The 26,686-nt window shown below is 46.4% G+C and overlaps 1 protein-coding gene across 4 annotated transcripts; it reads right to left on the bottom strand.

Moving 5' to 3' along the window:
- Positions 1 to 214: 214 nt before the first annotated feature.
- CNMD (chondromodulin) lies at positions 215 to 24,782 on the bottom strand. 4 transcript variants are annotated; one of them, XM_016205395.2, is made up of 8 exons: positions 24,612 to 24,782; positions 23,998 to 24,138; positions 18,813 to 18,953; positions 12,531 to 12,644; positions 8,378 to 8,531; positions 4,144 to 4,310; positions 1,134 to 1,282; positions 662 to 746 (listed from the first exon to the last, which is right to left on the bottom strand). In XM_016205395.2, the coding sequence occupies exons 1-7, from the start codon at positions 24,681 to 24,683 to the stop codon at positions 1,181 to 1,183; spliced, it is 891 nt and encodes a 296-aa protein (XP_016060881.2). In that variant the 5' UTR covers positions 24,684 to 24,782; the 3' UTR covers positions 662 to 746; positions 1,134 to 1,180. The 4 variants fall into 4 exon arrangements, with proteins under 4 accessions (XP_016060879.2, XP_016060880.2, XP_016060882.2 ...); XM_016205393.2 differs by lacking the exon at positions 1,134 to 1,282 and having other exon boundaries at positions 215 to 746; positions 24,612 to 24,781; XM_016205394.2 differs by lacking the exon at positions 1,134 to 1,282 and having other exon boundaries at positions 215 to 743; positions 24,612 to 24,781.
- Positions 24,783 to 26,686: the final 1,904 nt, after the last annotated feature.

Below are 26,686 nucleotides of genomic sequence, written 5' to 3'. Positions count from 1 at the left end.
GCATGTGCCCTGACCAGGAATCAAACCTTAGAGTTTTCAGTGTAAGGAATGATGCCCAACCAATTGAGCCGTACTGGCCAGGGCTTCTTTGTGTTTTTATCTGGAAACTTGGGGAGCGCATTTGCAAGACTGGGAAGAACAAAGGTTAAGAACAATTGAATTCAGAACATCTTAATTAGTGGCTTGATCAAAAGGAACTCAAGTGTACATGAGATTTTTGTCAAGTTGTAAATTTTCATATTTATTTCAAAATAGCTTGGGAAGGAAATCTTACAAGCAGGCATTATGGGCAAAGCAAAAAATAGCAAGTAATAGTATTATTATGACATTTTAGACTACCCTTTCATACATTTGCACATTCCGGATCAAGTTCTCTAAAGCAATGTAGAAATAATTCTGTTAAAAGTGTCTCAAAGAACATCACTTTGAGCATAAAATACTTTTTTGTGGTCCCTTCAGCATTAAGGTGTTTCATCCTTTGGTTGTCTCTTGAGCTGCTTCCTTTACAGCACGTGGCGTATGGAGTGAGTTCACACCATGCCCAAGATGCGGGCCACCCACCAGCTACATGGCATGATCACTCTGCAGGCCGAACGGCAGCCTTGATAATTATAGGGCCACGGCTGGTAGCCACCCAGGGGTTCACAGATCTTCTGGCAATGGGTGTAGCTCCGCCTGCACTCTATACAGCAGATTCCTTCGTGATCCAGTCTCGGGTCAAATGTCATGCCTTCCCCTTCCTGCTGCTGTGAAATAAAAGAATTGTGTTTTCTTTATGAGAAGTTTGTAACATCATTTTAAAATAAGATCCCAAATGTTTCACAAGAAGCATACTTTTCCGTAAGGAGCTTTCATTCGTACCCTTTATAATTCAGAATTTCTAACATCAAGGAACTTCACCTTACCTCGTCTGTCACTGGCAGGAAGGTTTTTTAAAAATGTTACGTGAAGTTTCTCCACGCTTTAATGAGCCATGGTAACCACTCAACAGTGACTCATCTTGTTTTAAATAGGCAAAGAAGGAATCATTCAAAAATATCATTTCTGCCACTTAATTTTAAGTCAGTGGGAACTCTGGTGCCTTCCTGTAGTGATGGCATCCAGGACTCCTGGGAGCACGTTTTATACTCAACTGATAAAGGCTGATGGGTTGCTATTCCAGCTGCGTTGGCCAAACAAGTCATTTAGCTTCTGCCATCATTTCAATGTAGGGTCTGCAACACTCGGGAAAAGGCACCACATAATGTGTGAAAATTCCAGACCTTAAACTGCCTTCTTGTTTCTGTGTGCCATAGAGTTACAGAAAAAAATCATATTGAAGAAAAAAATCCCCTACAAAACACACCACGGAGAGCACAGAGCTGGAAGGAACTCGCCCCCTTTTTATGGATATCCAGGGCTACAGTTTCTGTGTCCTCTTTAATACGCTATTGAATTTCGTTGCTCAGAAGCCCTTATTAAAAGTAAATCCTGCCCGGCCGGGCGTGGCTCAGCGGTTGAGCATCAACCTAGGATCCAGGCGATCGGGGTTCAATCCCCGGTCGGCACATGCCCGGGTTGCGGGCTCGATCCCCAGTTGGGGGCGTGCAGGAGGCAGCCGATTAGTGACTCATCATTGATGTTTCTCTCTCTCCTTTCCTCTCCCTGAAATCAATAAAGGTATATTAAAAAAATAAAAGTAAATCCTTTATTTAGCTTAAGCCTCTTTCCTGGAGGTGGGTGAACTTAGGCAGATGCAGCACCAAACACAGGCTTGAGCAAAGTGAACTCGGCAACCCTGTCACCTTTTCTGGTATAAAAAAGTCTCAATTTTTGGAGAGAGATGGCACTTTTTATTACGAAAATTTTGAACATATTGGAAGTGAAGGAAATTGTATACTGAACATCATCTAGATTTAACAATTGCTAACTTTTAAGTTTGCTTTTTATTTTGCAGATGTATTTTAAAATTCTGAACTGAATTTAAAGAGAATTGAAGGTATTGTGACATCTGACCCATAAATACATTAGAATGTCTCTCCAAAATAAGAGTGTTTTCCTATACAACCACACTGCCGTGGCCCCCCCCAACAAAATGAACAATTCCTGCCATCACAATACTTTTCTTATTCTCTTGTATCATCCTTTTATTTTTCAGACTCCCTTTTTCTTTGCTTATCTCCTGAGATAGGTTCACCTGGGACAAAAAGGGAAAACCACTTCATTAATGGTCGTAGTTGACTTCTGGGGCAGGGAGAGGCAAAAAGCCTGTTGACTGAAACATTTCTTTATCTGAGGGTTCAGCAAGGCCTTGTTAGGATTAAAAAGTTGGGAGGAAATGTCAGGTGGTTGCTCTAAGATACCTTAAATATGTGAAGGATCAACATCATGGAGAGGTGTTTCTGCTGAAAGGTGAACACAAAGTAAAGGAAAATTTGATGTAATTGGAGTTTTTAAAAGAATATGGATACTCAGGTCTGGAAGCCGGGTAGACAAAGTCATTCCACCGGGGAAGCGGCTGCCGCCCTTATCCCTTGAACCAGACCCCTCTCACCCAGCTACCTGGGGAATAAGCTATATTAAATTTGCTGTTTGCCTATTCAGATTTTATTTCCTTTTTTATTCTTTGAGTTTTAGGCAAATGAAGTACTGTGGTGTCCTGAATTTTCTGATAAGCGTTGGGTTGTTTAAAAAATAATTTTTGCTCTAAATCTTTGGAAAATATATTAGTTTCAAATGATAACCTAGAAAATATATCTGCAACACATGAAACAGAATAGGCCTGAAGAGGTTACACAGGAAAATGATACACAAATGGCTTATCTGTATATGAAAAGATGCTCGACCTTACACATAATTAAAGACAGGCATGATCACACAACCAGGAGAGAAATTTTACAACCCCCAAAAAACCTGGCAAAGATTTTTTCAAAGTTTGATAATAAATGAGTCCTTTTACTACTCTGTGAAGACATGTAGCTGGTATAATTTCTTGGAAGACAATATGATATCCTCTATTAAAATATAAAATGCCTATCTACCTTGACTCAGCAGACCCGAGAGTATTTATGTTAAAGATATAGTCCCTCATGTATAAGAGGGACAGGAAGACTGATAGCAAAGTCTGAGCAATTTGATGGGTATCGTGCAGGCACTGTGCCAAGTAAGAGCTCCACTGCACTGACACCGTCTCAATCCTATGAGGCATGGGTGTACAGCTTGCCTACTATTAGTATTTGTAACAGCAAAAGGGAAATAATTTCCATGTCCACCAAAGTAGAACTAGGTAAGTTCTGTACATCCACACAATGTAATGCAATGGGAACATTAAAATGAATGAGGTAGATCTATAGAGGAGATACAGAACAATCTTCAAAATACCGTATTATAACTGGAAAGCAAGGGACAGGGGTTTTGTATGCTCTGTGTTCAAATTGTGTGTGTGTACTTAACGCAAAGAAACTGGGCAAGTAGCTATTGTTCATAGGTTGCTCTGGGGAGGGTGTCTGAGGTGTTACACTGCTTTTAAAAAATATATGCATGTATTGTTTTTCAATTAAAACACTAGTTACAAAGAAATATTTTTCCATTTCCTGCAAAATACAGTAATGGTAAATAATACTTTGTGGAAGATGTGAGAAGTCTTTAGCACGTTAGTGTCATCCAAGCACCAGTTCTCAATGTTTTGGCCTCAAGTGCTTTATCTGTGTATGAACACAGTCTGCAGAGTGGACAGAGGGTCCCCGACGGCAGAAGTTCCTGGGTAAGCAGGTTCTCAACAAATACCTGTTGAATGGATGAATAAAGTGGATATAAAGCGGGGCGGGGGGGGGGGGGGGATACTTTCCTTCTGTGTGTTGCCACCTGAGCACACTCTTGGGACCATTTTAAAATAAATTCCTGATATGAATTTGCCCTATGGATTTGCCTGTGACTCAAGAAAAGGAGAGCACAGAAAACAACTGAACGGCGGTTACAGCCCATCAGGATTTTGCGCTACAGAGGCGATGCTTAAGTGTTCTCATCCGCATTTGTAAACGAACAAATGACGTATTTTTAAAATAGTGAGCGAAAGCCTGAGCTGAATACTAAACGCTCGTTGGAAACCTCAGGGAAGCCCCGCGACAGCAGCGGCCCCACAGCCTGCGCGGCGCGGGCACTCACGTGGTAGGGGTTGTCTGGGTTGAAGGGCTCCGAGTCCTCCTGCACGCCGGGCCTGGTTTTGTTGTTCGGTCTTCCAGGGCCTGGGTTGCCCCGTGGTCCACTGCGTGGTCGTCTCGTGGTAGTTGTCACAACCTGTGTTACCAATTCTCTTCTTTCCCTCTGGATTTCTGGGGGGGGGGAAAAAAGCTGGGAGTTAATTCCTTTATTTGAATAATTAAGGAAGGTCTGTGCTTATCAGGGTAAAAAACAAAGAAAGGACACCCAAACACAGACATGATTTGACTGATGATTTTTGTAATAATAAGCAGGTTTTAGAGTCTTGGGTTAGTAGTTAAATATACAGGTAGCCAGAATTTGATTTTATAACACTAACTGAGGTCGACATTGTAAGATAGCTGACAAAGATCCATCCACAATCCCGTTTTCTTTGCCTGCCTCCAGTATAGGGGCTGAGAAAGTAAGATGCCACTCATTTCGCTAGCCTGCCTGAAAATGAGGAGTGCCCAGGTTAGACGTTTCTGGCAAGTGAGACACAAGCAGAATCTGCTAGTGCAGTTCTGGGAAAGCTTTTGCTTTCTTGGTAAAAGGGGACAGATGTGGCCTTCCATGTCCTGTCTTCCTTTCTTGAATGTAGGTGTGATATTTGGGCTATGAGAACCAGCTTGTGACCAGAAGTGACACTATGGGAAGAAAATGGTACGCGAGAAAGGGACGTGAAGATATCACTGAGTAGCTGATAAACCCAGAAACGCATCGCCAGACTTCTGGCTGTTTGAAAAAATATCCACCGGTCTTTGCTGAAACCACTGCTGATCAGGTATTCTGTTACTTGCAGCCCTATGCCTTCCTAATGGAGTGACTATGTATGTATAAAGCTACAGTTTTCAGAGGATTTATTATCTTGGTTCTTAACCAAAAAATCCAATGGGATAGAAAAAGCAGATACTTTTCTACATGAGGGCATCAGGCTCCAGAAAGACCAAGCGACTTAGCCAAGATCACAGGACGGATGGCAGAGAGGAGCTGAAGGTGGACTTCTCTGACTTCCAAGCCGGTGCTCTAGCTCCCACACTGCCTCGTGGGCCCCCCATGACCTACGGCTGCTGAGTAACAACAATGGAAAATACCACACAGCATGGACTTTGGTGTGTCTGAGTCTCAGTTTCTTCACCTGTAAAATGGGGGGAGTAATGGTATAAAACTCACAGGATAGTGATAGAGTTAATGAACAATTTGTAAGAGTTTTAACATAGTGTTTGACACACAATTCACACTCAGATGTTAGGTGGTGATGATTATATCATGTTACTTACGAAAGCTGAGATGTACTTTATAGCCATAGATAGCTTCTTGGTTTCTGAAGCATGGCTGGAGAGGCATCAGGGAGACCTGGATTCAGATCTCAACTCTTCTTCTTTTAACTAAACGGCCTCAGGCGAGTTATTTAATCTCTGTGAACCTTAGTTTCTTCATCCACACAATGGGCATATCAGTAGTTACTTAGACAGTTGTTAGTGAAAATTAAATGAAGACCAAATGTAAAGCTCTAGAACGGTGCCTGGCACACAGCCTGAGCTCAGCGGCCATCAGCTCTCGACCTTCTCTGACCTTGTCTAGCTGCCATTCGCTGTGTCTCTGATAATACAGCCATGTGACTCTGATGACCTGCCAGTGTCAAGATCCAAGGGTGGGGGTGGCTGGACCCCCCCCTGGATTTGGGGTGCTTAGATGGTGAGGAGCTGGGCATCCTTAGAGGAGATTTTATTTTTTAAAAATATGTCTTTATTGATTTCAGAGAGAGGAAGGGAGGGGGGAGAGAGTGAAAGAGAGAGAGAAACATCAATGATGAGAGAGTCATTGATCAGCTGCCTCCTGCAGGCCCCCACTGGGGATCAAGCCCACAACCCAGGCATGTGCCCTGACCAGGAATCGGACTGTGATCTCCTAGATCATAGGTCGATGCTCAACCGCTGAGCCACACCGGCCAGGCAAGATTTTATTTTCTTAAGTTTATTCTAAAATATGACTGCATTTATTAGACTGGGAAAAATCCCATTTAAAAAAAATTTAATTATAATTGACACAGTATTATATTAGTTTCAGGTGTATAACACAGTGATTAGGCATTTATATACCTTACAAAGTGATCACCACAATGATCTATTAACCATCTGTCACCCTACATAGTTAATACATAAAAATCCCTCATTTTTATGTCTGATATTCCATCCCTGATTGAATCCTTTTCAAGCCTGGAGGACATTTCAGTGATCTCCTCTCTCCTGGTGTTGGACGTAAAATGTGTGCAATCCTTGTGTGGATGTTGTGATGATTGAATGCTTACGATGTGATCATGCTGTTGGGCTGGGAGGGGCCAGGCCACATCTTGGATGTAGGGAACAAGCTCTTTCCCAAGGTACTCACGCTATCAGTTCCTAGCACTACCAGTAGCACTATCTTCCCAAACACACCCCATCCCCTTGTCCTGCTATTTTTCCATAGCACCTTGTATCTTGCCATACAATTTTTTAATTTTAATTTTGTGTTTATCACTGTCTCCCCTTGCTACAATATAAAGCTCCTGAGGGCAGGAGTTCTTGTCTATTCTGTTCACCAGTGCATTCTGAGTGCCTGGAACAAGTAAATGGCACATAATAAATATGCCAATAAATGTTTCTTGAATGAAGGAATGAATGAATGAATGATGAAAGAATGAACTCTCTGGGTAAGAGCTTTGTGCTCAAAGTGTTTAGGGAGAGCTATTGTCCATGGTAGCAGAGTTGCAGACTTTTGTCCTCGACTGGAACAGGTGACAAGGTATTAGAGAAGTAGTTCCTGGGTGGTGGAAAGCAAGAAGGCCTATCTCATGTGGAGGCAGGTGGGGAACTGAAAGTGAGAACTTGACAAGCAGCCCGTAGAATTGTGAGTTGTGACCACCCTCTGGACAAGAGCAAGGTGGCAAAAGCAACTGTCCACTTGGCAGCCCCCTCTCCAGCCCCCTGCCGTTGTTCTTTCTTACTGAGCCAGCATATGGCCTCAGGGTCCTTCTTAACCCCTTCTTCCAGGTAGCTATGGCCAGTGACATATAAATTGAATCCTATTTACCTTGCCTGGGCTAGAAAGTAACCATCTCATTCCAGCTCTGGGACAGAGTAAGACTTGTGAACTGCAGGAATGAATCAGCCATGGCAGAATCAGAAGTCTGGATTTTCTAAGCCTTGGTGAGATTTTAAAAAGAAACTGTGGTAAAATATACATAAAACTTACCATTTTAACCATTTTTCAGGGTGCAGCTCAGTGGCATAAAGTCCATTCACACTGCTATGCAACCATCTATCTCCAGAATTGTTTTCATCTTGCAAAACCGAAACTCTGCGCCCGTTAACAACTGCCCATTTCCCCCCGCAAGCCAGGTTTAGTGCCTGTACTTTTTAATTTTATTTCCATGCTGCTCACTCTTGGTATTCAATAAAATCTTTCAGAAAACATGCCTATCACAGCTGTGCTAGGAGAAAGGCCTTTATCCACACTTGGGCCAAGCTACAAAAACGCCTTTGGGAGGCCAGAGGGGTAACTAACTGTGGTGGAAATCAAGAGTGGGAATAGCCCTGGGGACGGGGTAAACTAAGGGAAAAGAGCCTGGCCTGTGGGGTTCACCTGCCTTCACCCCCCAGAACTAGCTGGAAGGTGTGCTCCAACCCAGCTCTGAACCCCACGGGCCCTTCATTTCTTTTCACCAAACTCGGAGGCTGACGCCTGAGCCCTGAACTTAAAGAATCTCAACCTGTGCCCACAGCACCTTTTGGCTGTCCCATAATTCTAGGTTTGAACATAATAAAGATTTTGCGATATGACAGCTTCTTAGTCCCTTGATTCTATGCCTTAGGAATAAAAAAAAAATGTAAAATTGCAAAGTGCAAACTGAGACGAAGGGGCAGCTCGGGAAGGAGTGGGAGAGTCATCAATAAAAACCGCAGGTCCTGCAGCGTGTTCTGACTCCCTGATCTGCTTCCTGCTAACCCTGCAGCTCCGTCCCTTCCCCACAACGTTCAGGGCTGTCGCTTCCCTTCCCTCTGGTCCCTCATGCCAATTACTGTGACCCTGCGGCCCTGACCTTGCGCCATGCGCCCTGATTCACCTTCCTCGTTGCAGCTCAGGCCCGTGGAGGGGCCCCCGGGAAACTCACACGGACAGGCCGAACTCCAAGCAGCATTAAGAGGCTTTAAAATGTTACCTTTCGGATATGCTGGTTTAAGCCAGAAAATAGGAAGGTCGCCACAGAGTTCTATGACTTTAGCACTCAAGAAGCTGCTGTCCTTCACGGGCTGGTCTACAGCCACCCAGATAAGAGAGTTTTCTTCATACTTAACCGGCATGATCTTGCCTTCCTGTAAGTGAAAATGAAATGCATTCAGCAAGAAGGCAGTGGAACATGCTGCGTATTAAGATTCATGGGTGGGTAAGAGATTATTTCGTTTTGTAAAACCTTAATGAGAATTCTGTGTGTATGTGTGTATGCCAACCCCCCCCTTTAAAGTTCTAATCTCTTCTCTTTGTATCTCTCTTCACAATATCCAGCGCCCGCGCCTCGTGTCAGCCTGCCTTTGGATAGCTGGAATGTGTGAATCTGAGTATCCTGAGCAGAAGTGAAAATTACTTGATACCAACTTTGAGCTTTGGGTTAATCTGATGTTTTTGATCAAAGATGTTTTTGAGGAAAAGCAATTGAATGGCCCTGGGATCCTACAAAGGATAGAGGAACTCTCCATTTGAAGTGAAAATCCTTTGGGGTTTTGTGCTGAACAACAATGGAAAAAGCAAGTGATTGGTTCTTTAATGTCTTCAGTTCAAAGTATTATTTAACATAAACCGTTTCTCCATTTCCCAGCTATAACAAAACATACTTCAGATGTTCTTTGCATCAAGCACACCACTGAGATTTCAAAGCTAAACCCTGGATTTTCTTCTACAGCGAGATGCTGAGAATGGTTTGATAACCCAGGAGACAAATTTATTTTGCCAGGTTGTTCCTTTCATGTATTTATTAGTTTGCGATAGTTTGGAGAAATTAAAATGTTTTCTCTTTATTTTGAGAGGAGAGCAGCACTTCATTTATGCTTTCTCCCCCAGGCTTATGGCTGTGTTAGAACAACTCAAAGTTATTGGAGGAAGCGGCTCTCAGGTAATCCAGTTATTTACCTTAAATTAAATGGCTCCATCCAGGAAATGAATGCTCTTTGGGTATAATAGCTTTTTAAAGTTATACAAAACTGATGAAAAATTTATAAGAGCAAGTGGTGCATAAATCTACCCCATCATAGTCTAAAGTGTGTTGGTAAAGAGTGGGGTGATGGGGAGAATGTGTATATATGCATCCTACAAGCTAGGAATGTTAAGTAAGCTTGTGGCACATACTTTCAGTTGTCTACCCAATCTCCTTTCTCCCTCCCTTTCCTTGCAACACGATCCTGCTTTTGTCTGAGGCAGCAATGTGCCCAGTCCCAGGAGAGGCACGTGATTTCTCAGACTCTCCAGAAGCTACGGGTGCCCGTGTGAGCGGTGCTAGACAATGAGGTCCATGCTGGAGGATGTCGGGGGGCTGAGAAGCCGCCTGCTTTTCCTGATGAAAGGGAAGCCATGGTTGGCACTGCTCAGCCTCTTCCTGACTTCCTTACTTAAATGTGTGGTTGATGTTTGCAGCTGGAAGGAAAGGCCAAAATAGTCAGAGATGCTGGCCACTGAGCCAATGCCTGCAGCCGCCTACCTCCACATTGCTTACTATGGAGAAAACAGATCCTTATTTGTTTCAGTCACTCTAGTTTTGTCCATCAGAGGATCCATCATGCACAATATAAATAACTGAAACACAAGAAAAATAATTCACTTCTATGGCCTAAGAAAAGAATCAGATGCAAACAAAGATTTAAATACAAGCTATTCACCAGTGAATTATTTCTGTGTTCAAAAAAATTATTTTGACTTATTATTTTAATTGGTTAAAAATGGAAGATACCTGAACAAACAACTTTCAAAATTATAATCATATGATAACATATAATACATTCATTCTAATCTACATTTTAGAAGGACTAAAGTTGAGTGAAAATAATAAGAATGTACAACTGCATAAAAACTCAATTATGGCCCAGCTGGTGTGGCCCAGTGGTTGAACACTGACTCAGGAACCTGGGGGTCACAGTTGGAGCCTGGTCAGGGCACATGCTCAGGTTTCAGGCTCAATCCCCAGTAGGGGGCGTGCAGGAGGCAGCCGATTGATGACTCTCTCTCATCATTGATGTTTCTATCTCTCTCCCCCTCTCCTTTCTTCTTTCTGAAATCAATAAGAACATATTTTAAAAAATTCAGGTATAAAAAGAATATCATGCAGACTTGCACATGAAGACAATTCAGCAAAATGTTAACATTAGTTATCTGTGGATTATGCAATTGTGGGTAATTTTCTTCTCTATTCTTTCTTGTATTTCCAAAATTTTCTATAATGACAAAGTACTGTTTTTTGTTTTGTTTTGTTTTTAAATGTGAGGTGTTTTTTTAAAGAGATTTTTTATTGATTTTTAGAGAGAGAGAATACAGGAGGAGAGAGAGAAACATCAATGTGATAGCAATGTGATCGGCTGCCTCCTGCACGCCCTCCACTGAGGATCGAGCCCACCACCCGGACATGTGCCCTGACCAGGAATCGAACCAGCAGCCTTTCAGGGCACAGGATGACGCCCAACCAACTGAGCCACATGGGTCAGGGCCAAAGAACCTTTTTTAAAAATGAGAAAAAATTGTTTTTTAAAAAACCCCCAGAATATGTGCTGCAAACATACAGTGTGGGGCTGGTGCTTGTGGAAGGCAGCAGAGCATGGGTCCCATGCCCACTGGGGATGTTGCCAAGGAGTATAGTTCACCAAGGGCTTTATAACAGAAACTGAGTGATATGACTAAAAAGAATGGTAATGCAGTAAGAGAAGTTCAAGGGTGAGAACAGAGGAGGTCCCGGAGTCATTGCTGCGCTCGGCACCGGGGGTTCGCAGTGAGACCGTGGCCTTCTGCTCTGAGGGCCCGCTCCCGAGGAACACACGGAGCAGCATCAGAGGAGGGAGGCTGGAGCCATGAAGGCCTGGAACCTTCTCCCAGGACGAATGGCTGGGGACACTGGGAGTGGGAAAGGAAACGAAGGACATGCTAACGAGCTTTAAAACCTCACTGGTTCGTTTTTTTTAGCTTTTGTTTTGTTTTGTGTTGTGAGATACCTCCTGCTGCTGCTCCTAGGAGGGCAAACAGCAGGCCCGTTTCCAGGCACTTTGCTTACCCTTGTTTACCCTCTTTTGCCTGGAGAGAGCTGAGGCTGGCTTCACCTCCCTCTCAGGGGGACTGGAAGGACCAAAGGTGATCATAATGAAATTAATAATGATAGCAGCAGCCATCTACTCATTACTTAGTAGGTCCTAGGGCCATGGGGACACTATGCTACCCCTAGTTTGTAGATGACAAGACTGAGGCTCACAGAGTTGAAGCCACAGTGGTGTCAGCACCAGGCTTTGAACCTACATTTTTCTGAGGCCAGAGTCCATTTTCTTTCCACCAGATGCTGCCACAACTCAAATGGAAGACAATAATGAATGTGACCACTCCAGTAAGCCCTAAAGTAGCAAATAAATGTAAGCTATTATTATTAAATGTGTCTTTAGAACTCTGTGTGCAATTCTTAAATGTTTATAAAGGCAAGCTCAAAGGCACGTTATTAATAATAAATAGGAGAATTATGTTTTTAAAAAAATCTCACAAATTTGACACATAGAGAAGAAATTTGATATATGCTGAGCTAGCTTCATTGGGGCTGAACTTGAACCAATGGGAAGAAATTGTAAGGGGAGCCATCTCAGCTCAATGTAGGGCCAATGTTTACAACTACCTCTGAGGAAGCTGCCTGACACACAGGTAAGGGAGCGAGACACCCCATGGCTGCTTTCCAGTAGAGGCCGGTGGTCAGCTGTCGGGATTTTCAGGAGGGATTCCCACACTGAGTGGAACTGAGGCCCCTTGGAAGAAGATTCTAACTTGCGAAGTCTGTTACGTTGTCTCAATCACTGGTCAGATAGTTCCCCATCATCGGGCAAATCTGGGCCATGTGAGACCAAACCCCCTTAAACACTGTAAGATATGTTTTTCCAAAACCGTTAAATATGCCACATGACGTAAGAATGATCACTGAGAACCAACCAGGAGGACCAAAGTAGTTGCAATTCCTTTGGCAGAGAAGAACTAGAATTTATGTTCTGGTCTCAGACCTATGGAGGAACCCGGGACAGAAAGGGTTGTGCCTTCAAACAGCATGTGCCAGGCCCTCTTGCTGCCTGGAGCCAGCTGGTACCCACCAGTTCGGAGGCGATGCTCTGTTTGGCCACGGTGCCCACCTCAGGAACACGAGCCTTCACCTGCGCTTTGATGTAGCACTTCTCTCCCCCAGCGAACCGGATTCCTGTGATACCCTAGGAAGGGAAACACAAGCTCAGCCACCCATCTATGCCCCGTTCATGTCTTCAGTGTACTGTCTACTGCAAGCCAGGCACTGTTCCAGGCACTGGGTACAGGGATGCACAAAACAGACGGAACCTTTGCCCTCATGGAGCATAACTTTCAGCGTTATCAACCAAAAATACGAAATTGAGATAAAGCCAGGTGGTGTTAAGGAAATAAAGCAGAGGGTGAGGTAGGAATGACAGGGCGGGGCCTTGTCAGCGTGGCGGGGAGGCTTCCGCCAGGGGCTGGCATTTGGGCATGTCGCTTGCTCCGTGTCTCCCTCAAGCTCAGATGAAAGACCATCGTTTCTCTGCAGCTCTCCCCGACCCTCCCAGGCTAAGGGGGCGCCTTCTCCTCTGCCTTCCGTGGGCCCGGCCCCCAGCATCCCCTCCTCCGTCTTAGTTCCCAGGGCCTGCACGGTAGCTTCTGCTGAATGCCGTCTCAGGTACAGGCGTCTTGAGATCGCTATCTGAATCTCGTCTTTTTCTTTTGGGTGATTTCACAAAGATTCTCAAAAGATGTTGGTCCAGTGAATTAATTCCATAAATTCAGATTTTTTTTCTCTAGGTTACCAAGCCCAAAGTAAATAGTAAAGGTTTCTACCATACCAGGAGCTGAATTTTGCTCCTAGACCTTACCCAAGGACTTGGAGGTTTTGTTTTTGTCCCCTGTGAGATATAAACAGTGCCTTGTCCTTGTCTGCCTGGGGACCAGCCTCAAGGGGAACCTCAGCCGCAGTCCCCAGCCTTGGCTGACAGCTCAGCGCTGAATCTCCTCTCCTCTGAGCACATCAGCACCACGGTGCCCTCTGTCCCCAGAGTGTTTCCTTTCACCTGCTGCTTAACTTCGTGACTAGCGAGGGGCCAAAGCAGCATTAAAGGTCTACAAATTTTATGCCATCATAATGTAGACACCAACGCAAATCTGGACATCCCAACTGGTCAGTGTCCTACCGAGTTAAGACAGATGTCAGGAAGGTAAGAACTTTTCCAATGCCAATGCCACGGGGTGGGGGAAGAAAAGCATTTAGAAATCCAGGGGTCCTGGCTCACGATTCATAAAGAAAGAAGTTGAATGTAAGTCACGCATGAGAATATTCATGGAAAGTTCTACCGTGTGTATCTCAGAGCCAGGAGCCCCACAGAAGCGGGCTAGTGACAGACTGGAGAACAGAGAGGGACAGGCTCATGCTTCCTAAAGCTCCTCCTGGGCCTGCCTTGCGGCCTAACTGGCCCCTACACACGTGCAGCACATGCCACTCATTTCTCCCAGCATCGCCCCCTGCCCAGGGGTGCCCGCTTCTCAGCGGCTGACTGCGGGGGTCTCTGACTCACTGCACCAAAGTTGCCTGGAAAGGATGTAGGAGCACAGATGCCTGGGCCTCTCCCCAGATTCCCATTTAACTGGCCTGGGGTGGTGCCCAGACCCTGGTATACTTAAAAGCTTCTCAGGTGTTTACAATGTGCTGCCCAGGCTGAGGACCACCAGTTCGGGGGAAAAGGAATTTGTTCAGGGTAATAAAGTTTTAAAATGACTGAAACAGCCTACTATATATAGACTGAATGTTTATGCCCACCCCAACCCCCAATTCATATGTCAAAGCCTGGCCCCCAATGTGGTGGCATCTGGAAGGGGTGTCTTTGGGAGGCGAAGCCCTCATGCATGGGATTAGGGCCCTTGTCAAAGGGATGCCAGAGGGCTCCCGGGCCCTTCTGCTCTGTGAGGACGCAGTGACAAGACAGCCCTCTATGAGCCAGAAAGCAGGTCCTCACTGGACACCCAACTCTGTCGGTGCCTCAACCTTGGACTTTCCAGCCTCCAGAACTGTGAGAAACAAATTTCTGTTTAGAAGTCACCCAGCCTGTGGTAGTTTGTTATAGCCACTTGGACCCCAGTTTCCTCTGTACCAGAGGCTCAGAGGAAAATTTTCCCTCACATCAAACTCACCAGGAGGCCTTGTTAAATGAAACACAGAGTGTCGGGCCCCACCCCCAGAATTTCTGATTCAGCAGGGCTGGAGTGGGGGCTAAACTTTGTATTTCTAACAAGCTCTTAGGTGCTGCTGCTGGTAGTGTAAGGAACACTCACTACTGGGCCATGTCCTGAAGGTCTACTGCTCTTATTCTGCATGTAAATCTAGGGCGCATGGTTTGAAAAACAAAGCGGGGGGGGAGATTACTGCCCCACCATGTGATATGTTCTCTTAACTTCAAACTCTCATGTTCTCTGAATGTGAGATGCAAGGGAGGAAACACCATATAACCATTACCACATCCCCAAAGGAGAGAGCTGATTCTATTGAAGGGTTCACAGCCTGGACTGTGAGTCGAGTATTGAGTCAGTTCTGATGGTCTGCGTGGTGCCAACAGAACTGAAACACCCTAGGGAATGGGTCCTGTGGGAGGGAACTCACACCTAACCGCTGAGTCTAGCTGCAATCCTTATCAAACAGCCAGATGTATTAAGAGATTAAAAGGAATGAAAAAGCACAAGAAAGCCAAGCAAACCTTTTGTTTTTGCAAACAAGACCTTAGAAGCTGGTGATAATGAAGAAATTTGCTAACAAAGACAACGAGTGAAGAGTCCAATGGCCTAACTTTTATTTTATTTATTTTTAACCCTCACTCGAGGATATAACTTGCAACCTAGGTATGTGCCCTGACCAGGAATCAAACCCACAACCTTCTGGTGCTCAGGATGACACTCCAACCAACTGAGCCACCAGCCAGGGCTGATGTAACGTTCTTTCATCAAGAGTCAGGTAATCTTACTTTAGCCGCATATTTTTTTCTTTCTAAGGGATCGCATCTCTCTCTGTGGCTTAAACCTGAAGTTCCCAAGGATGGCAAGGGGGTCCTACCCCCAAGGGACACGACAGAAATCTCTGAAGGAGTTTTTGTTGTCACAAAGATCGGTGGCTCTCCAGGCCTTTAGTGCTCATGGCCCAGGGATGCTGGTCCCAACAAGCCTGGGAAGGTCCTGAGGACCTAACTGCCTTGGGTCCCGGGTGAAAAACTAACACAGTTTTACACATAAACACAGAGTGATTTCCTAGGAATGCAATTACTGTGAAAATGGAGAGAAAAGGGGACTTCTGTTCACAGTTTGAAAAAATTACCTGGTATTAAATTTGACAACACACACTTAGGTCTGTCTGCAGTTTCAGCTGTGCCAGTGATTCAGCTCTCAGAGCAAAAATATGACTTACATTTTATTTTTTCTTTATGTTAGAGATGGGGGCCATATTGATTTTTGAAATCAATAACCTACCTATCAGGTAGGTATATTTTCCCCCCTCTAGCCTTTTAAAAAATTTCAAACATACACACAGTTAAAAGAATTGTATAGTGAACACTCATATATGCTTACCAGGCTATTCTATCTTGATTTCTAACCAAGATTTTTGTTGCATAAACAAGTCATCAGGTCTGAGAGAACTGGCGTAAACCAACAGCACTGACGCTGTCGAGGGTGTAACTTTCTAGAATGTAACTCATGCACCGCGAACAAACCCAGCTTTTGCATTCCACAGGGTGTTGACAGAGCCTCCCTGACCTAACTCTTGTCGGGCTCCTCTGAGTCGTCTTTTTGACTAGGCCTTGACCTTGGGCTCTGTCTTGGCCCGCTTGTTCCAATTTTTGCAAGAATCCTGCTGAGTCAGCCTTGGTCTGCCCACCCCCGACATCTGATCAGCCTGGCCTGCCTTTAGTAAGAATCCTGTTAGGTCAGGTTAGTAAAGAACTACTCTACCTCTTAGTAATTTTCCGTCTATCAACCTCCCACTCTGGCTATAAATACGATTCAGAGTTGCTATATTGCATTCAGGGTTGAGCCCACCATCTCTCCTCTACTACAAACCCCACAGCAATAGCTCTCCTTGAATAAAGCCTGCCTGACCTTCTTATGTTCTGAATCATTTTTTCTTCAATGGTATAGAACCTGGAGCCCTTTGTTCAGTGCTATTCTCTCTCAGGCGGTTCTTCTTATCATGAGTTCTACTAAAATCTTGGTGGGGTCCTGGGTTAGCAGGGGAAACTGTTCACTTCCAGTTCAGAACCTTTTCTAATCTGGTCCCACCTGCATCCCAATCCTCTCCCCTCCGCACCTTCAGCCACCCTGGGCTACCTAGACTCCCGAGCAGGCCTGCGAGTTGTATTCAGTGTTCTTCCCTGGGCCTAGACAGCCCACCCCTACTTTTCTGCTGGTTGAAAACCTAATCATCCCTCAAGCCCTGATTCAACTGTCACCTCCTCTGTAAAACCTGCTCCAACCCTGTAATCAGCAGCGATTGCCTCCCCTCTGCTCTCCACAGCTCTCTGCTCGCAGCTTCGTCAGTGCGCGTCCCAGGCTGACCTGAGCCACCTCTGGGTGTGTGTCTGCCTCCTGGGCTGGACTGGAAGGTCCTTGGGGGTAGGGGGAACAAGTGTCAGTCACCTTTGCATCCCCTATGCTTATCACCACTGTCCCTTGCACACAGTAGGCCCCAATAAATGCTTCTTGAATGTGGTTTAAAATATAGGGGAATTATACAGGTACCACAGTGTTGGATTCATGTGTTTTCAAAAGTCCAGGCTTGTTTAAACCCACAACAGGTTCTATCCATTAAAAAAAACCAAAAAATAAAAAATGTTCTACTCACCAGTTCTGACTGAGAGAAATGTGGAAGCTATCAAAGAGAATTGATCAGTTTGTAAAATATCTGTGCCCCTTTAGGCCCAGGAGAACAAAACATATCAATACCATTATTAAAACCAAAGGATCATAAAACAGATGTATAGGTTTGGGATTAAAATACTTTAAAAGTATATTCCTGATATACACACTTCTTCATAGAGATGGATCTTTTTCTATTCATCTATGTAGCTACTGTTGCATATCTTGGTATTGTGGCACATCATAGGTATTCAATTTTGTTTTGAATTGAATGATGTGTGTGTGGGAGTCGCATTTTATAATTTTATATTGAGCAGAAAGAAAAATGCTTTTACCTTGTCCTGCATCTCGCAGTAAAAGCCTTTAATAGGTGCAGAGAAATTATCCTTGTACACAGACCAGAACCAACTGCAAAGCTATGACTAAATGAAGTGCAGCCGGGCACATACAGAGCCCGTCCCCAGGGCAGCGCCGCTCTGCACACCGCCAACCCTTCTCATCAAACAGCACCTAACATCCCCGGGGCTCTACTGTTAGCGTCTGTTTGGTATTTGGAAGGGTTTGTGAAGTGTGTTTTGGTATCAACAAGGGGAGTTCTTTCATTCAAATGCGTCTCTAGTTCTTCTCATCCGTCAGAAGAAGGGTCAATGAGATATTTGTGGGCCAATAAGCGATCAGAACAGACATTATTTTCTAGTGCCTTTTCTTCGTTATGAAGTCTCACCCACGCCAGCCGCGGCCTTAACAGGAGAGCACGAATAATGAGGCCCCTTCCTTATTGTAGCACATGAAGAAGAGCATTATGTTGGCCAGCAGGAGAGGAGGCCTGCAGGACGCTTCGGTTTGCAGGTGGACACTGAAGCACCGATGCTTAGCTTAATGTCTCAAGCTGCTTGTACACTGAATTTTTGAAAACAAGCATGCCTGCCCTTTTCACAGGAGACTAGGGTGTGTCATCTGTAATGGGCAGTAGTCAGAAAACATAAGACACAATAGTGGCATTTCTCCATGCTAATTTTCTAGATTAAATGGGAAACCTGCAAAATTGAAAACAGTGTATTAATAGGCCCTACCTGTATTTGATGAGATTATTAGGTAATTAAAATCTCCCTCCTCTCCATAAGTTCAAAAGAAGACTTTGCAAGCCCGTAGGACAGCTTGCGTATTTTATTCAAAGTGCTATAGAAAGCTGCTTGGAAAGAAATTGCTCTTACATGTTTTTCTGCCAAGACTTTATATGTTCTAACAGCCTGTTGTTTTCAACACCAAGGTGTTGTTTTTTTCATTTGGAAAATATTAAAAAAAAAAAAGAGCTGCCTTTTCTCAGAGAGAATCTGCTGCACAGTGCAAGTAGATTAGCAGCACTGACTGGCCATCAAAAACCGTTACCACTGGGATGCGTGTGAGAGGCCGCTTCTCCCTGAATTAGAGAAGTCCCCCAGGCTCGCCTGGTCAAACCCTCCAAACGCATGAAATATACTTACATTCTGGAAATCATTGACTTCAATGGCCTCTTCAGCTCCACTTCCCATCTTAAAGGTCTCCAAGTTGTTCCCAGCATCTATTTCCATTGACCCGTCTTGTAATTTCCCATTGATGCTCATGGTATAGTGGACATTGTAAATCTGGAATGAACATAAGAGTAGTTATGCTTTCCTTTCAGAGCAGTTCAGGGATTATCTCTAGACCTGCAGCATATGAGGTAGCTTTCACATTTGTCAGAGATACACTGAATCATCCTTCAGAGGAATATATTTTTGTATGAGAACTTACCCACCTACTAATCACTTAATACAATGATTTCTTTAAGAATACCTTTCTAAAAAAGGAAAATCTTTTATAGTCTCTGATACTAATTCAAACAGCTCGGTGATTTGCAATCCTGGCTCTGCGTAGAAGCATCTGAGTAGACTCTCTGGCTACCATGACTGGGTTTCCCCTGGACCAGTCCAATCAGAACCTATGGGCTTGGGTTTGGGCATAGATCTTTCTTTTTTTAAGAGACAGTTCCACTATGCAGCCAGAGGGGAGACCTGTTGATGGATAAATGGAAATCCACGAGGCAGAGGGTTAACTGGGCTGTTAACTGAACAAGTCTGCAGAGGCACCTCAATGTGAAAGTTTTTTTCAATCTTTTGGCTGAGATCTGGCATGGAATGTGGCGTACAGTAAGGGCTGCAGACAAGACTGGGATCTGCCTCATGTAGAGCAGCTCTTGCAGAGAGCAAGGTCAACATGCACATCTGTTTCAGCTCAAAACGGGAGTTACTCACTTTAATGACTCTATGGGGCAGGCGTACGGGGTTGTAGGGCATTTTGTTATGAGATGTGTGCGGGGAGAAGGGAGGGAGACTTGGGACTGGCCCAGGAATCGGAAAGACAGGTGGCCACACACCGATCCCTGGGCCTTGGGAGTTGCGTTGAGTGTAAAATGAAGAGGTTGGACCTCGTAGGTGGTTTTTCAATTATGAACTTTAAAGCGCTGAGGTGTCACAGAGGTGGCCCTGAGAGGAGGGTGGCGGAGCGGGTGGGGCTGCGAGTCTCTTCTCCCCGCCCTCCTACAATTTAAGCAGAGCAGCTGGGCTTCTGTTTTATGTATTGGATTTCTGAGTAAAATCTTAAGAAAAATTCTGCCATAAAAAATAATTTATTTTTTTTTTGTTTATCACTAGCCCTGCCAGCATGGCTCAGCGGTTGAGCACTGACCTGTGATCCAGGAGATCGAGGCTCGATTCCTGGTCGGGAGGCAGCTGGGCAATGACTCTCTCTCATCGATGTTTCTCTCTCTCCCTCTCCCTTCCTCTCTCTGAAATCAATCAATAAATATATATATATATATATATATATATATATATATATAAAGTTTATCACTAAATTAGCTGATCCCAAGGGCCCTCTTGGTTTAAACATTTTGGCATTAGTTTAAAAAATAATTCACAAATTGCTCCTGCTCAGTGTGCTGCCGCCCGGCAGGAATGTTCTTTGAGTTGTGGAATAGTAGGCAGGTTTCTTTTCTTATTTTTTCTGACTTAGAGGTATATATATCTTATATGTCATGTATCTCTTATATGATATATAATATATAAGTTCTTTCAAGAGGAAGGAATGAGACCTCACGAAAGACATTTGCTATTTAGTGTCAGGTTAGTCGGTCACCAGGGCAAGCGGCTCAGATGCCACTCAAGCCTGATTTTCTTTCTCGTTATTTAGAATCACTGCTATGTGAACAAGCACTGGAAAAGGACCTGTTGTTACAGGATCACTACCTGTCGGAAACTCATTATTACAAGACCCACAGGGCCTGATTTTACCGGCGGAGCTGTAGAAACGGCTTTGCTGGCCAGTAGCCCTTCAGGCCGCAGCGTCCACTCGGCGGGACGGCAGAGAGCGGCGCCAGCCCAGCCCGAGCTCCCATTCCCGCGGCGCAGGGGCTCCCAAGCCGGCCGGGGCCCAAGGTCCCCTTCGAGGGGCTCTGATTTCGTGCGGCTGTGGCAGAGCCCACCAATCTGGTTTCACTCTGCACTCAGGTGGTCTGTATGAGCGGCCCAGTTTGGGAAACCTGTTTTCTTTGGCTGAGCCAGCACTTGCTCCAGGGAAGGTTTAAAAAGCAGACTCTGTCCTGGCCCTGTGCTCTCTGAGCAGCTACTATTCCACAGGTTAATTACGACTGTCAAAAGGAGCGTGGCAGACAACGCTCGGGTTCCCGCTGGCACAGTGTCCTTCACTCAGGCAACAAGAGGCTCTTTTTCTTTTTCTCTGAAAAGCATTGCACATACGCTTTCACTGGGGAAAATTTCTTAAATTTTCTTAAAATTTAAGAAATGAATGGTTCCCACCTTTTTAGCAGGTCTAAAGGAGACAAGATTGTGATACTAGAAGAATGGCTTGTGGTCCTAATTTCACTTTCCTCACCGCCACCTGTCATCACTTTCCTCGCAGCAAAAGCTCCCTAAGTATAGGTGTTGCATCTGTTCTCCGGCAGCCCCGTCCATCCTTTGTAAGCAGTGCACAGCCTGTGTGAGCAGCAGCGAGAGGTCTGCGCCCCCTGAAGCTATGGGGGCAGTGGTAGTAAACAGTCCGAAATTATTTCCAAAGTACTGGGCCCTGAGCTCAGAAGGAGGCTGGGCTGATGGAGCAGTAATCACATTATTTTCTCTAAACTGATGGAGCTGCTGGCACCTAAGGCTATTTCTATCCAAGTACAATGAAGTTTATTATTTGCCAAAATTCTGCTCAATATGGTGCCTTTTGCAGCCAAGGATATTTGCTAATGAGTTTCTAATAAAGCTTGGGTTCTCTAAGATTAATTACATAATGTTTAGGACCATGTCTAGAAAAATCAGTTGGAGAAGAAAGGCCCCCAGCAATGATCTCATTCCTTATCCCACAGGGCGGGGCTGTCACCTGTTTCGTGTTAGTGGGAATGTTCCATGTTTCAATGCCTTGTTCCATGTACAATAATGTAGCTGAAACATGGCCTCAATATTTGAAACTTGTCCCCAATTATTAGCACTCAGATGTTTCGTAATCCTCCAGGTGACTTCAAGTAAACCTGTCCTCAGGGGATTTACCCGTATGAAAGGGAGAGGAAGTGAATTTCAGCGAGTTAAGTCAAAATAGAGGAGCAGAGGCCCGGATAATCCCCAAAGAGTGGGAAGTCCATTTGGTTGGGGATATCTTTCTGTTTGACAGAGACTTACCTTTTTTGATTATGTTTTGTTTGGACCACTTAGATTTGTATTCAGGGAAAGCAGACCTGTGCATGTGCTGGGCATAGATGGTGCCAAATTTGCACTATTTAGTATTTTATGATTTGTTTTTCAGACTTAAGTAATTTGGATCAGCATCGAATATTTTGGGAGTTAAAAAAAAACAAAGAAAATTACCACAGTGCTCTTCATTCTCCTGTATAAGAAATAGCAATAACTTTGATTGTTGGCAATAAAATGTGATCACTGTTGCTCTGCATTCTTAGAACTTAATACTGCTCTTTTGAACCAGATAACCAACCGTCTTTCGGGAAAGTAAAAGATATGAAAAAAAAGAGAGCCCAGCTATTCAATATGATCTTCCAATCTCTCTTTTTAGAAGCTTGTCAGTTAGCTGTGTTTGCCTTGAATAATTAAATGCCAAATGGTATTTATTTTAATATATATCATGACCAAAATCTTCACCAAAAAAAAGCACAAAGCTATTTTTATTCCCAAGTGACCCATAGCATTGAGGCTATGTCATCTAAAAGATAGCATTTACATTCAAATACCATACAATTTCCCAAGGGATGACAATCTAAACCCTGCTATTAATGGAGATGTAGATATTGAAATTGTTCCCATGTTCAGTTGCTGCTTTCAAATATGAGCATCTGGCCCAGCTTCCAGATTTAAAATACAAATACATTAAGGCACTTTTCAAATATACACAAAATACTGTGCAATTCTGATCTTACAAATCGATGCTTGTAAATTTGATATAAAACAGACTCAGCCTAAATGGCATGCTTATCTACATTAGGCATTTGAGTTAAAAATACAAATTAGGCAGTGACTGCATAAGATGTTATGTGTAAAATGGTTGAATTGCTTTCAGCACCATTTTCTCTAAGTACTGGAATTCGTTCATGCTTTGAATTTCATGGTGGGAGAGACGAGAGGGGGGAAAACAGCAACCACAGATCCTCTGAGGGGAGTGATTAAGAAACAGCCCTTTGTGAGTATCCCAGAGATGGAATTCTTTTCCATTAGTCCAAATAAGCTTATGCCAGGCCTGGCAATGGTCATCAAGATAAAATGCCCCCTTTCTATAGGTGAGCAGAATTCAGAGTATTTAGAGAACACACTGGAATTCTGCCCAGTCAAGTTAGAAGCACCTTTTATGCTCCTGAGGCCCGTGGAGCTTTAGAATAAATAGTTGCAAACAAAGAAAGTAGGGCAGCCGTTAGTGAAACATTTACCATTAAATCACATGTGACTGGGCCAGAATGGATTTTTAAAGAGATTTGCCACTTTTAAGGAAGTTACATGCCCCCATCCTCTCCCCCCTTAGAGCAAGAGGGAAAAGAGCATTACGAAATGGGTCACCTGCAAAAAAAATAAGCAAACAAACAAAAATTCCTGGAAGGTCAAATTCGTTCCTAACACTGGGCCTAGATATTTCTTCACTATCTTTGTCCAGGTTCTTAAATTCACAGCCTTTCTCAGCCGAGAGAGGCCTAGGAGTTCATTTAGTTCCATTTCTTCCCTGAGGATGAGTAAGCCGAGGCCAGGGGGTGACGCGCCTCGTCCAAGGTCACACAACCGCTCAGCGCAAGCGCAGCCGCGATCTGCGGGAGGGGCTTTCGTCGAACCGTCCAATGCATTTTCCTTCTCCTCTGCTCCTCGACGTTTTAATATTGTCCCTTAAAACCCTGACTTGCTTTTCTACAAAGTTTCCTCTGAGCACAAAGCAGCGCAGCGGAGTTAGAAGGAAGACGCAGAAGGTGCCCGGGGGCGCGCGAGAGGAAAGGAGGCGCTGGGGCGGAACGCGCGGCCCGCAGTCGGGAGCGGCCCCGGGGGGCCAGCGCTCTGGCGCCACCTAGCGGGAAGCTTGCGCGTGACAGGGGGACCCCGCCACCCCGCCGGCCTCAGGTCCTGCGCACCTCCCCTCCCTGAGCACCCTCCCTGGGCTTACGTGATTGTCGCTCCCCTTCCAGAAGTAGAAGGCCCCGATGGCCCCGAAGAGCAGCAGCACCGCCCCCGAAATGAGGACCAGCGCTCCGACCTTGAGCAGCCGCGCGGGGCTGGAGGGCTTCACGGTCACCGTGGCGTACGCCTGCGGGCGGGGACCCCAGGGGGACGGATCACATCTGCGCCGGCCGCACCCCGCGCCCCGCGCCCCGCGCCCCCGCGCAGCGCCCTCAGAGACTAGGGGTGGGGTGGGAAACAGCTCGCCCTGCGTTCCCGCGGGCGCCCCCTTTCGCCGCGCTCCCTCCGGCGGGTCCCTGCCCCTCGGGAGTGGACGTCCCATAGCAAACTTTCCGCGGGGCAGGGCCGTCGCCCCGCCGACCTGCACTCCCCGCCTGCACTCCTGACCCTTCCACCTCCCCTTCACACCCGTCGGTGAATCCGGTGGCACACGCGTGGGGCGTCACCTTCCACATCTGGGCGCCCCCATTTGCTCCCGCCTCCCCCCGTCGGTGGCCCACGTCGCTGACGCGGGAGAGGGGTCTGGACCCTCACGCGAAGCCCGGGCCCCGCGTATGGACGGATCCGGCAGCTGGGCTGGGGACCCCGGGCGGTACTCACCGGGGGGCTGCAAAACTCGACGTCGTCAGGCCCTACCAGGGCGATGGGAACTTTGTCCGAGGTCTCCGTCATGGCTGCGGCCGAAGGAGCAAGACACTGGGAGGCTGGAGCGCGCCCCGGGTCTGTCCCGCTGCCCCGACGTGCGGAGCTTTTCAACTGCAGGCGCGCACCCCGCGCCCAGCCTCGCCCCTCCCCTCCCCTCCCCTCCCCTCGCCCAGCCTCTCCCCCCCCTCGCCCAGCCTCTCCCCTCCCCTCCCCTCCCCTCCCCTCCCCTCCCCTCTCCTCCCCTCCCCTCGCCCAGCCCCTCCCCTCCCCTCCCCTCGCCCAGCCCCTCCCCTCCCCTCCCTTCCCCTCCCCTCCCCTCCCCTCCCCTCCCCTCGCCCAGCCCCTCCCCTCCCCTCCCCTCCCTCTCCGCCGAGCAGCGCTGTGAGCTGGCCCTACAGCCAGGACACACCTTCCCTCTTGCTTGTCTACTGACACCCTGCCCCCACCCCCAAACCACACCGCATCCTAGTAAACCTCAATGTATCACTGGGGGTGGGGGGGCCGTGGGTCGGTAGACCAGGATGCGACCCCAAGAAATGCTAAATTGCCGAGACTCATTCTGCCGTCCAAGGATCTCTTAAAATGTCAGAGGGCCCCCTTGTGACGCCTGGCGGGAGCCCCGTTTCCTGCAGTGCCTCTGTAGGGTGTTGGGGAGCTGGTGGAGCAGGACAGAGGGGAGAGCAGGGTCGTGCAGGCCGACGGGGACACTGGCCAAAGTCGGCCGGGTTCACACCAGCCTGGAACTGCTGGGTGGCCCCTGGGATTAGAACACCTTAGAGAGGGCCCCTGGTGGTCAGTTTCTCTAGGAGGTTTAGCAGACGGTACAGCCGAGGCAAAAGTGAGCCGAGCAGAGGGCTGGGGGGAAGGCTGGGGAGGCCAGGATGCGGCACATTCTGGTTGGTTGACTAAACAAACAGCAATGGCAGAGCCTTCTCCAAAGGCTAATATGTCCAAAAGGATAACTAGACCCCCCTCCCCGTGTATATTTGTATATATATATATTAAAAAGCAGAACAAAGAATGTCTTTTTCATTTTTGGAAATGCCATCTGCCACTACCAGGATGCCGCGGTAGCTCCTTGGACCGAGCTTCGTGAATTCCGGCTGGCTTCTAGCTTTGGGCTGAGCCCTCTGCTGAGGAGTAAGGGTGGCGATGGCGGGGGCAGGCTGCGTGGAGCGGCTGTGCTTTCCGAGCGGAGGGTCGGATGGGCAGGAGGGCGAGCGGGAGGATGTGGTCATCAGGAGGGGATGCTGGTGAGAGGAAGGACAGCGACAAGCAGGATGACGGTGGGGCCGGGAGGGAGGGGAAGGAAACTCCCACAGGAGAGTCCATAGGACCTGGCAGGCACCCTGCTGGGCATACTGAGGTTTTAGGCAGTGGGGGGAGGAAAAGTTAATTTTCTGTTAGACAGACACGAGTAGAGGAGTAGAGGTGAGGTACAGGAAACTCAGGTACAGAGACTCACCAGGGCAGAAAGCCCCGGATGCCTAGCAAGGGGCAAACCTGGGTAAAACAAGCACCTTGTCTGCAGGGGAACCTATCTTCCCCCAGCCTATTGCTGGTCATGTGGTTTGGACCCCCTGACCTTTCTTCCCTAAAGATAACATCTAGGCCTCGCTTGTATTTCAGCTCCAGGCCCAGAAAAGCAGCAGAACCAGACAAGTGCCTCCATGGCTGCCTCGGGACCAGTTACATTGGCTAATGACCCCCTGCCCTGGCACCGACCATCGGTGGAGACCACGACCCTGAAAGAGCCCACCTGGAAAGCTGACGCATATTCTATTGAGGTGCTCCCCTGAGACCTCCCTTAAGATTTCCACCTGTAAAAGAGAGATAAATATGCTCAGGACAAAGGACCTAGTGAGCGCTCCCCACCAGAGGAACATGCCAACACCATCTCCTTCCCCCTTCTTCCATCTGTGGCACAAGACTTGCAACCAAGGGATCAATGGGCAGCAGCAGCTCCTCCTGGACTTACCCCCTGACCTGTCTCCAGGGCCCCCTCCCTCTCTGACTTCTCAGTGAAGCTC

Source organism: Miniopterus natalensis, chromosome 2, assembly GCF_054644295.1.
Source record: "Miniopterus natalensis isolate mMinNat1 chromosome 2, mMinNat1.hap1, whole genome shotgun sequence".
Lineage (NCBI taxonomy): Eukaryota > Metazoa > Chordata > Mammalia > Chiroptera > Miniopteridae > Miniopterus > Miniopterus natalensis.
This window is presented reverse-complemented; position numbering and strand designations above follow the sequence as displayed.

Coding starts and splice junctions, on each gene's coding strand:
- CNMD (XM_016205393.2), bottom strand. CDS start 24,683: ATGACGGAGACCTCGGACAAAGTTCCCATCGCCCTGGTAGGGCCTGAC. Junction 24,139..24,611: donor TCGAGTTTTGCAGCCCCCCG/GTGAGTACCGCC, acceptor CCCCGCCCGCAG/GCGTACGCCACGGTGACCGT. Junction 8,532..12,530: donor AGAGCATCGCCTCCGAACTG/GTGGGTACCAGC, acceptor TTTCACTTACAG/GAAGGCAAGATCATGCCGGT.